The sequence below is a fragment of the Cornus florida genome, unplaced genomic scaffold (genome assembly GCF_030987335.1).
Source record: "Cornus florida cultivar Cherokee Brave unplaced genomic scaffold, ASM3098733v1 CherokeeBrave_3.0.0_Hap2_Chr08, whole genome shotgun sequence".
NCBI lineage: Eukaryota > Viridiplantae > Streptophyta > Magnoliopsida > Cornales > Cornaceae > Cornus > Cornus florida.
Window position 1 is genome coordinate 82,019,727 of NW_026775578.1, and position 12,625 is coordinate 82,032,351.

General features: G+C 35.6%; 1 protein-coding gene across 1 annotated transcript; it reads left to right on the forward strand.

The window, feature by feature from the left end:
• Positions 1-8,513: 8,513 nt before the first annotated feature.
• LOC132268206 (late embryogenesis abundant protein At5g17165-like) lies at positions 8,514-12,359 on the forward strand. The gene is made up of 2 exons (XM_059769001.1): positions 8,514-8,705; positions 11,859-12,359. Exons 1-2 carry the CDS (start codon positions 8,593-8,595, stop codon positions 12,124-12,126), a joined length of 381 nt encoding a protein of 126 aa, XP_059624984.1. The 5' UTR covers positions 8,514-8,592; the 3' UTR covers positions 12,127-12,359.
• The last annotated feature ends 266 nt before the right edge of the window (positions 12,360-12,625 follow it).

The following is a 12,625-nucleotide window of genomic DNA, read 5'->3' on the forward strand; positions in this document are numbered from 1 at the left end:
TTTATTTAATACAGTACTCCATTACAACTTGGAAATCCTATGTCAAGGATCCCTAAATATAACCCTGAGAGTTCAACGTCAAAAGTAAATAAAAACTGAAACTGAAGTAATACATAAAACTTCTACCCTGAACTGGATCGTAAGAGTAGATGAGTTCGGATGGTGGTCCCTCACTGCTAACCTCAACCTTGGAATGGGTACTGACCGTATCCTGAAATAACAACAATGGTGGGTCAACCCCACGAGCAAGTCCTCTCTACTATGACCCAAATCAGAGAATCAAATAAATTAATCATTATGAATCGGATGAGTACTATATCTGTATACATCCTAAGGGAACTATCCAATGTATAACATGACCTCAACCAGAATAGACGGTGATCACTTAGACTCACACTAGGTGGTTAAGTGTCGCCTTTCCCTATCCGGGAAATCAGCTATTATACATGGTGCAAGGTACTAACAACACAGACTATAACGAACTACACAGCGATAACACCTCTCAAAGTACTGATGAATATACTGAGCATATAAATTAGGCAACACATGCCAATAATATTACTAAATATACTGAGCATGTCAATTAGGCAACACATGCCAATAATATTAAACCACATACCCCGACAGCCACACATCTGTCTATAGCAACGAATGCATAAGGTATAAATGAGTCTAAACTTATTAGCCAGCTCATATGGTTCTATATGGCAACACATCCATATAATATAAATGCGACATAATTAAACAGTCCATTTATTTCCTGAAATGCACACAGCATAATAATCATGGTTTATATATCATTTAACAGTATAAACATCCCATAAGATATCATGGATAATTTATCTGACTAAAACCATGGGATTATTTAATTTAACAGTAATGTTTGATACCATTTAATAAGATAATAACACTATTTATATTTAACAATGTCGTTAAATAAATCACATTAGTATCCGTACTGTGAACGAGCCAATAAATGCTTAGAAAAGATTAATCGGCCATAAGAATAAGTAACGGGTATTAAAATAATAATTTCGTGGCTCGTTAAACCCGTAAATACCAACACAGTACCTAAAAATCCAAGTTTAAGGTTCTGGAATTTACAAAACAGGCCCTAGGGGTATTCTGGTAATTTCTAGCAGCTGTAGAGACCCCACACGCGCCCTCACGCGCCTCCCAGAGCCTCCCCACGCGCAGCCCAACCTTCCCCACTCTCCCACGCGCCTCCACGCGCGTCTGGCATCAGCCACGCGCGTGCACGCGCTCCCACGCGCTCACTAATGCATCCTGATGACGTGGCTCGTCCTAATTCATTGGCTGCATCATCCTACTATGGGCGCGCTACACTGAATCATCTCACCCTCTCATCACTCAATCATATGCTCATAGATCCGGGTGTACCGCGGTAACATGGACCGCGATGCACCGGATCAATCAGCTTCATCTAAGGCCTAGGATGCGCGCGCACACCCTCCTATGGTGCGCCGCATCACACCGGATCACTCCGGTCATCTCCCCCATTGCCGGCGACCGGAAAACTCGCCGGAGGGTCGCCGGAAAATACAGAAAAATTCCGAAAATTGCCCAAAAATTCTAGAAAAAATTCTAAAGCCTTAAATAACAATTTCCTAAGTTTCAAATAATTACCTAGGCTAATAATAAATTATTTAACCCTTAAATAATTAATATCTCATTATTTTAATAAATTAAATAATTAATTTCTCATTGTCCTAGCATGGTTTCTAACCTTAAAAAAATCGCCGAATAAATGTAATGAATAATTTATGGACTCAAAGGGGAAAAGTAGATAATAACTTGCCTTTTTGGATTTAAAATAAATCCGCCGGTTGCGCGTAATCGGGTAAATTCCCTACACCGGTCCAGGCTCCTTTCTTTCTCTCTTTTCCTTTCGGTCTTATACAAGAACTCACTTTTATTATTTCCTTCTTCAACTTATGTGAATCCTCAACTAAAGGGCTAACTTCTATATATAAATAACTTGTATAATTTAAATATTACAAATATCTATTTTTGCATTTAATTAACCACATTCCCAACCATAAGGCTTTAAGGCTAGCAAGCCAAGTCAAACAAGATGTCCTAAGGTAAATCCTATCCTAAGATTTAATTTCTTCATCATTACATTGATTTAATACTATTATTATTTATTATAAATATTATTATTATTTTTATTATTAATAAACTATTATAATTATTATTATTATAAATATTATTATTATATTATTATTATTATTATTAAATACAAATTAAATACTTTAATTAAATAATATTAATTAATCTAAAACATAACCAATAAAATGTCTAAACTAATCATTATAATATATAGAACAAAAAAATCAATATTACATGCACAAATAAATAAAATTAATTAAATAATTTAACATATATAATTAAAAGGTGAATAAATCTACACATTAAAGAATTAACCTAACACAAAATTAATTTAAATAAACTCTTTAAAATTACGGGGTATTACGTAAACTGTTTGTTCAAATTTCTTGTTGCATAGATCTTGTTCCGATTGTTGTCGGGGAGTGACTAAGGCATTAAAATATTTCTGGATCACACTAGGATATAATTTTAACCAGTAGTGGCTTTAGAATTTAGGACAAATGCACTAAACGTTGCCGGAGAGGTCACAACTGAAGAAGACGAGCAGATTAGGAGCAGAGGGCCAAAGAGGTGGCTCCCCACAAGGGGGAGCCGGCTCCATCAAGGGTGGAGGCGGCTCCACATAGTGTGGAGCCAGCTCCACTCAAATGGGAGGCGGCTCCCCTTGTGGGGAGGCGTTTCCTTCTTCCTCTGTTGCGTTTTTGACCCTCTGTGTTGATTCCGGACTGGTTTCTGATGCGACGATTGTGTTTAGGAGCTGTGATTGGGAGTTTTGGGTGAGGTCTATGATCAAATTAAATCTACAGAGGGCTTGACAATTCATAATAAAGCAAGTAATGGTTGTTGTGGGATTATACATAATTTTTAAAGAAAATTAGTAAACTGTCTTGGAGATTGAGGATTTAAATTGCACAACTTTAGGTGTAACAGTTTATTGGGAATGGAGTTATGTTTTGTGCATGTTTCTGTAGTGTACTATAAAAATGTAGGACTACAGAATGAATTATATGCCTATCATGGATGAATGATGTATACTTACATTAACAATTCTATTCACTCCTGAACAACTGGGTAGTATTATAGGATCAGCATGTAAATTTGTAAAATCTGACACGCTTACTTGGATTTAACTAAAGGTTACATATATGATTTGTATTATCAATCATGGAACTGTGTGGAGTAGTGTTAATAGGCTAGTTAAATAACAAAGTTTTAACATAATTAATGTGAAGCAGTTGATGTTTACAATTAAATGTTTGACTGTCGATTGTTGGATTTACTATATAGTTGATAATTATATTGATTACTGGTGTTGTCAACTGTGGATGTTGGATTACATGCACCGGTATGGGACGGTGGCATGCCTAGGTTTGGATTAGTCTCAAAATACTACATCCTACCTATACGGAATAAGGGAATGGATTTTTAAAATAAATCCTACTTATACTTAAGTCAAAGAAGCTGCACAAGCTGAATGACTAACTGGACTTCTTGGTATCTATGTGAGTCTGTGCAGCTGAACAAGCTGAACGACTAACTGGATTTCTTATGGATGGATTAGGCACGGACTTTAAATATATTTTTATGGTACCGCGATATGAACTTGAGTCTCAGAGTCGTCGGTTAGGGAGCGTATATGCATTGGGATGAGTAGTTGGATATGAGAGGTTGAGGTATACCCTGTTAGGTCTAGGTACTCATGCCCACCTTTGGGTGCATTTTCGCATGTTGCCTTCTATTCAGGTTGAGACCCTCTCCATAGTCCAGTGAGAGTCCTATAGTGTGATTATACATATGTACGGACTATTAGTTATTGTTGAGTTGGTTAGAATGTATATGCGTATCGAGTCTTTGCTTGGATCGTAGTAGAATAGGACAAGTGGGCCTGACCCACTCCCTTATTTTTCAGGTGTTCGTCAATTCCAGGGCTAGAGCTTGGACGTGCAGAGCAGATCCAGACACTCACTCCTCTGATAATGTAGGATTTCATTTTATGTTCTAGATTGGGATTTAGTCTTCTGTTGGTTAGTTCAGTTTGGATTTTAAGGGGTCCATAAGATGGATTCCCGAGTTGTACAAATATTGGAAGTTTGGAATAATTTATATTAATTTATAAATTGTAAGGATTTTATTTAGTTTTCTTTTCAGCTTTAATATTTATTTCTTAAACTATTTTGTAATCTGTGTTCATTTATATATTAATTGTTTGGTATCCCTCGGATCTGTACTCGGACCTGATCACCCGTGGCTCTAGAATCGAGGGGTATCACAGATACAGCCTGAATGGGGTGGCGGAAAAACTGCGGTGCGACAACCTTATTGTAAGTTTGATTTCATCTCAGAATTTTATTTTGTATTTCATGTTCTTTATCTTGTTGGAGATGGAGATCGGAAGGAGACAATGGAATTTTTCTTGATTTAGTGATCGGTGGTGATGTAACCGAGTTGGAGTCGAGCCTGAGCTTGTCAAAACTTATCAAGCTGAACTCGATTTTGGCTATGCCAAGCTCACCCGAGCCCCACCCGAGCTCGAGCACCTCTCTAGAAGTGACAAGCCTAACCAGAGCAACCCTAGGCTCGGCTCGGCTCAGCTTCGCTCAGTTCATTTGCACTCCTAGGTGTTATGTCACGAATTTTTCAAAGTGGGTGATTGTGATATACATATTTTTGTAATGGCTAAATTCAGTTTCAAAATGAGTCCGATCGAGTTGTAATTTTTGCTTTATCTTTGAGTCTTAATGTTAGATGTAGATCTACGTACAAGTGAAACCATGAGTAATCACACTTCGATTCGATGAGAATATCATTTAGAGAAGTTATGTTGACCAAGGACACATTGCATATATATGTTTTAGGTTGGATATGATTGCAATTAGGGTTTTAAATTAAAAATTGCAATATGGACAAATCTGACAAGTTGCACTTTTTCGGATTAGTTGCACTTGGCTAGCATAGGTAAGATAACATAGAATTGCAATCCGAAAAAATTCGGCTGGTCACACTTGTTCGGACTAAAAAAAGAAAATTTCGTTTTAGTAAAATAAACACAACCTTTTTTAATCAGATTTTAGAGAGGTGACCTTGTACAAGTTTGACTTATTTTTCAACATTGAAAATGACTCTTTAACATCTATAAATACCCATCTTCTCTCTTAATTATATACAAGCTTTGATATTATTTTTGAAATTGGGAGAACCGTTTGAGAGTATTCATAGAAAATCACGTTAATTATTTTCTAGATTTTTGTTTATTTGAGAGCACATGTTATCGCACATGAGTGATCTTATAATGATGTTCTCAATTTGATCAGGGTTGAGGGCTTGTTGAAGATTCAGTTGATTCCGTTCAAAAGTAGGTTTTATTTTTCTCCTTTTATCTTCATAATCTAGAGGAATGAGGATTCAATCATACAACGAAGGGTATAGAGTGTTTGAGAAGTATTCATGCTCTTGTAGCAACCCTTTTACAAGGATCGAGGAATAAACCTTAAATCAATAACAGTTGGACGAGGAGTCGCAAGCTTGAGGTGTTCAACAATTAGTTTTTGGTAGAATGAAGTGAGTGTGAGCCTGAGACATAATCTATTGTTCTTTGCTTGGAAATAGTGGATTGTTTCGCTTGGAGATAGTGAGTTGTTTCGCTTGAAACAACATAAAAGGTTTCTATGCTAAAATCCTTGTGTCAGTCCCACACTTTATTTAATTACCTTGTGTGTTTGATTTAATTTAAACTTGGAGAAAATTTGAATTAATTAAAAATGGGAAGGAGGTGTAAGTCAAATCCATATATTCATCCTCCACTCAAACTTTCACATACATAGCACAACTCACAATATGCACTAGTAAAATTTTAATTTATATATTTAAAATATAATTGCCGAATATTCTATACTTATTAATGGTCAAAAATTTTGTTAGAGTTTCACTAAAAGCTATCTCCCTTTTCTCACTCTTTATAATTGTTTCAAACTTGCAGTAGTGGGCCCATATGAAGGAGAAGATATTTGGGTGCACGTAAATTTGCGTGGTTCATGCACAACACGCGTAGATTAACAAGTGCAAAAATGAACGACTCTGGTGATCCGGTGCAAGATGCACGGAACACACCGAATTTATTCTTTATCTTACCCTGATCAAATGTATGGACAGTTGATGGACGAAAGGGTTTTATTATAGGGGTAAGTGCAAAAAGCATCATGAAGTATACATTTCATAGCACTTTGACTCATTATTTAAAAAGGTGTGCAAAAATCATTCCTATTCTTTTCAATTTGTGTGAAAACACCCCTTAATTAATATAGTCCCTATTTTACCTTTTTACTCTTCCAAAAATGCCCCTACACTCATTTTCTCTTTTAACCCTTTTTCTTTCTCCAAAGGAGGTGCCGACAGAGACCGATGAGAACAGAGGATGGTTCAGCGGGTTGGCAAGGCGGCCAAGGAAGGAACCGGTGAGAGGTGCAGCGAGCTTTGTGCGACGACGAGGGTCAGGATTCCTGTGAGGTGCTGAACCGACGAGAAAGAATTGTCTGTGAGTTGAGACGATGGTCAGAGAGAGGTTCCACTATGGGGATGGGCTCACGGCAAGAACTGAAATTGCTACCTGATGCGGGAAATTGGAGTCAAGCAGCAGGTACGGCTTTCCCGTCATTCCAGCCATTGGAAAAGTTTCTCTTTATTTTGAGTGCGTGTGTTGTATTAAATATGAGCAATACTTCAAAAAAGGCTGGCTAATTTGAAGCCATAATCTGTGCCACATAATTGTTTTTGGTGAAATGTCAACGGTGGCTTCCTCTCATACAGACGAAAATGTTCTTCCTTGTATAGCTTAGAGGGGTTGATTTTTCACCTTTTGAAGGTGGGACTGAAATATGCAACAACTGTTTCTGGGTGGAGCTTATAGAGGAGTATATATAATTATACAATGTGTTTCAATTACAAAACAAAGTCATTGTTGTTGTTGTTTTTATTTCCTTGGGTTATACATGTACATTTTTTCTAAACAAGATTGTAAATTTCTTTAACTGATATTATCTGAGCAGAGGTACGTGTAAATAAATATTATATTGGATAACATAATTCTTTATATTGGATAATCATTTATTTCTACTCAAACTCAAATGAATCATTATCTTGATGAGGACCATATTTGGACAATCTAAGTTATAAGTTATTTATGATACATAGTCCCGATTTTGCTCTTTATTCCTAAAAATTATCTTATTGTTTTTAACCCAGATTAGCTGAGGCGAGATGGCATTCATGACGACGATGCTGTCGTGGAGCGTGATTGACTTCGGTAAGGGCATGGGTCTGCGATCTGAGGAAGAAGACAACTGAGGACAGAGGTTGGCCCGTCGCTGACAGTGTCGATGAACAAGGAGGAACTCGGCAATGATGTTTGGGCAGCGGTGGACTGGAGAAGGTTGAGGAGGTAGCGGAGGTGACCCACGTCCGCAGCGAGGATGCCGGAAAGATCAAGCCTAGAGAGGTTCTTATCGGATTCGGTGTTCATTTTGAGCAATAGTACCACTCCTTTCTTTCCCCAGGTGCAAACTTGGAATTAAGGAATTTATAGGAATCTTCCTGCTATTAAACCGTTGTAGCTCGCCGGTTTTAATGGACACTTCCATCTCCGCGGCGGCAACAATGAAGAAGAAGAAGGGCGAATTTCACAAAATAATTTTATTTTATTTTATAAAATGTGTTGCTAAGGACTTTTTAGTCCAAGTTTTATAAATTGGACCTGTTTGCACAAATATCATAATTTAGGAGGTATTTTTTACACTAGAAGAATGCAATATCCAGTGTAAACACACTAGAAGGGCGTTTTTTTGCCCTTGACCTTTTATTATACCCCCTTTCACTAAAATGCACATCCAATAACTCAGTCGGCATTTTCTTCCTTTCTCCTCCGTTCCTTTATCCAAAACGCGTGAAAGCATCTGATCTTTTGGGTTTTTTTTTTTTTTTTTTTTTTTTTCTCTTTTTCAAATTTATACCATCTGTTTTCTACGTAATTAAACAATGTTTTCTACGTAATTAATTGTGGCACCCCACAATAATAAACAAAACAACCCAGATTAGACCGCACCCAGAATAGCCTTCCCCGATCAATTGTAAATTCCATACTCAACGGGTGAAAGAGTCAAATCAAATAAAAAAGGGTGAAATAATGCTCTTATCTTTTGCAGTGTATGACTCAAACCGTCCACTAACGCCGTGTAAATTAAGCTCAGAATATTCCATCTAAATTCGCATAGAAGGGAATTTTGGTGACAGCAACCGTCAAAATAGACGGCCCGTTTTGAACGGAGTTGGTACTTGGTAGTACGGTGTGGATTCGGACCAACTCTATAAATAGAGAAGGGGACATGTAATAAACTCATAGCATCTTTCATTTTGTGAAGTACTGTGTTTCCTCTCTCTCTCTACTTTCTCTCTATAGTGATATATTGTATGGCCGCCAACTCGGCTAGTCGGGGAATTGTGAAGGTGGGCAAGCGATTCTTTAACCAGGTCCGACTCGGAGTCACTCGCGATCCAATCCAATCTCCTTCACTCACTCTCAGGTATATATATTTCATTAATTGAGTGTTTTTTTTTCTCTCTTAAATTTTATGCTGTGTGTAGAATATTTGCATGTTTGTTTAATCATCTGATCCTTGAAACTCGAAAACTCATGTGTTGTTTGAGTTTATATAGCACTTATTTATATATATGTGTTGTTTCGGGAAAACTTCATAGATTGAATTTTATATGGTGGTTGTGTGTTGCTGGTCTTTTGAAATTTTCTGCAGAAAAATATTTTCCAAGGAAACAAACACTAGAAAAAAAACTATATTATAAGATTTTACTTACTAATATGTTAAACATATTATCACTATTTTTTTTTTCGTAAGTAATTAAAGATATTATTTACCAAAAATATATAATGAAATACTTTTCATATTTTTATTTATTTTGGTTAAATCTAAGTATAAATGTCTTTGAGAAAGTAAATGCGGAGTGGTGGCATAAAAATGATAAAATTAAATTATAAATAGTAAAAATTTAAATGAACGCATGAGAATTCGTGCCGTACTGTGAGGACAAATATATTGTATGACTTAGGGTCAAATAATTCAGGCAAAGTATTGGTGCCGTTAGGGGTATTTTGGACTTAAAGAATTCGTGCCGTACTGTAAGGATAAATATTTTGTCCTCAGATTTTGGTCCAGGGGTGTTTCAGTAATTTTTAAAACTAAATTTTATATTCTTTCCTTTTTCATCATCTGGTGCATGGATCATTGGTTTATGGAGTTTTGGGTCACTCCACACCATGATAGCGATGCTTTTGTGGAGGTGCATGTGAAAGGTATTGATGGCGGCGTTGTAATATTTTTATCAGATTTTCTTATCTTCATTTGTACTTTAATTGTTTTAAATCCAATTACTGCCTCAAAAGAAACAATGAGTTGGATTACAAAATTATTCATGCTGTAATTAAGTCATTAATTACCGTGGAAAAAGACAAATTGATCTATTGAAATCATCAATGACTCAAAAGTTATAACAGTTAATAGATGACTCAAAAGTTATAACAGTTACTAGATATTATATTTCTTCCATGTTGTTTAGCCGGTTTGAGCTGTCTATTCGACTATAATTGTCAATTTTTTTAATAATATTTTTGGCAATTTGAGTATCATTAACGATTTGTTGTAGGGTCCCTACATACATATATATATATATATATATATATATATATATATGCCTCCTTGGTTAAATTTCGGATTATTTAGATGAGGTGCTTTGTCCACCTAAAAGTACCATGAATAAGTGTGCGGATGAACTTCCATAGGTCCCAAAAATAAAATACATTTTTTTGAGTCACAATTCGCAAAAAATGATAATTTTTTATTTTTTATTTTTACAGATGAAGTACTACTAATTTATATAATGCATACTAGTAGTAATTCGTCTTTTCACAATTTGGCTAATTTATTACTTCCTCCATTCTAAAAAAAAATATTCATATTTCTATTTTTTTTTATTAAATCAAAATAAAATTTTCATTTGAAAAGTCACATTCAATTTATAAAATGTAGATCATCACATAAGTAAACTCACGATGAATAAATTTAATAATAATACAATAAAAAACACTAAAAGGTACCTTCTTAAGAAGTTATATTTCCGAAGTCTTTTGGGATAGAGAGTACTTAGGTGAGTGCTTGTGTCAGTCATGTTCTAGTTGTGAAGTTTTTATTTTTATAATGATTTTTCAATGTTTTGCCTTAGTCTCATATTTGACTATGCCACATTTTCTAAATTAATTGCTGAATTATTGACTTGCATAATTTAAAGTGATATCATGATTTTTTTTTTAGTCATGTTTGTCCTTGAATGATATTCAACCAATTTCAGTTCCACAATAGACGGCTGAATCTTTTGGTTTCTAATTAAGAAAACCTTCACTTCAAGCATCCAAATATGAAATAGTGACATTATCAAGACTTTATTCTGTTGGCGATTGCCCCCAAATGACGGTCAGCAATGTTTGCTCAAGGTGTAGGGCTTTCTAAGTCATTTGCAATGTTTTCTCAATTCATGCTGCCTAATTTGGGCGATAACTTTCTAATAGTTTGCTCGAGGTGTGACTTTGTGAGTTTATATCTTCATGTGGTAGGCTAGGACTTCAATAACAAACAGTGTGTGTGTTTCGATTATTTAGGGGTGGCTGTATTTCAATCGAGTCACACATTTCATTTAAAAAATGTGCATTTTCATACGAGTAGGTATAACCTATCATCCCACGATGCAAAGGAGATATAATTTAGATGAATTATAGACCTAGAACATGATTATAATTATTTATAGTATTATGGTTATCTTTTGTTGATTAATTTTACATTCTCCATCATAATTATTTACGTGAGAAAAACTGAACCCGTCCAAGAACCGGACTTTTTGACTATCACCCTAGGATCATGGTTGGTTAGGCTAATTAAGGTGACAACTACTATCACGATTGAATATTAATGCTGCGGTGTCAACTTAAATTCTTTAAGGATTTTTTGGGTAAAGAACTTTAGATTCTTTTAGCTGTGATGTACGGATGTATTTCTTTGACCAAGTCAGTGGTGGAGGGTGGAGCTGTGACTACCTTCTTCACATTATATTAATCCTTTTTAGCAAGTTTCTACCCAAGTTCACATCAACTTTGATATATATATATATATATATATGAAGAGTGTGGAAAACATTAATAATTGAATATTTTTGGTCGGTAGAATAAACTCTTCTATGATAAAATGATGTGCTAATCACGTGACTGTTATCCCACGCCTACACCTAGTTAATTATCCTTTTGATGTTAGTGACAACTAACCACTTCACTCCCCATGCTCCTCACCTACCACTATTAACCTAATTTGGTTTCTACCTATTAAATACACACACACGTTAAAGGTGACAACACCACCATGGTGGGACACTATTCTTAAAAAAGCAAGGGTATTGTAGGAAATTAATGTTTGAGTTTTAAAAAATTTCCTCCAAATGCTAAGTTGTCAAACTTCTTCCTAGTCCCTCCTTCATGAAACATTATCACTTACTTATATTAATTTAGTCGGATGCATTCGACTCTCGTACTCTCTATCATTACTTATTAATTTATTATTTGATTTGAGTTTTACTACCAATTCTGATAATGAGTATACTTATGGTTCATGACAATGCAGAAGGTCTGTTCATGTCTCCGTGTATGATAAGAACCCAGATGATCATGTCCGTCCAACAGTTGTTCCAGACCATGTAATCCATTCTCAATCTGACAAGTACTGGGCTCCACACCCACAAACCGGGGTGTTCGGCCCGACTGCTGAGCATAACCTCGCCGCAGGCGGTGGCTTCCGCTCCTTGCCTGCAAACGGTGGCGAGGATTCGGTGTTGGAGCAAAAGGCCTTCTTTCGATCCCTCGAGGACTTGGAGAAGCCTCCCCATCCTTGAAGCAGGAATCAAGACGCTGTCCTCATATATATTAATGGTGTGCCATATATATCTCTACATAACGAGTGAAGTAGCTAGAATAAATACTGGTTATATGTTTATAGTATCGATAGAATGTTTGGTGGTTTTGAAGTTGTATTGTTATGTAATTTGATTATGTTGGTAATGGACAAATGCCATGTTTATGTGATGGTTTTCTATCAAATAAGCTGCTCAGAACTAAAATGAAGTTTTTTTTTCTAGTTAGTACTCACATGTACATTTCTTCATAAACTTGAACCCTTAACTTCCCTTTATAAAGTAAGAAGCCGATATCGCATAGCCCGTTAGTTAAAATGAAGTTTTATCCAGATTTGTAAACTAATTGTTAATATTTGATATCTAAACCCCAATTTGAATCATATCATGTGAATATATATACTACTTCGACCTATAAGATTTGTTAAATGGATTATGTTTGAATCGATTGTCAAATCAAATGAGTGTGGTTCGGTTTTTT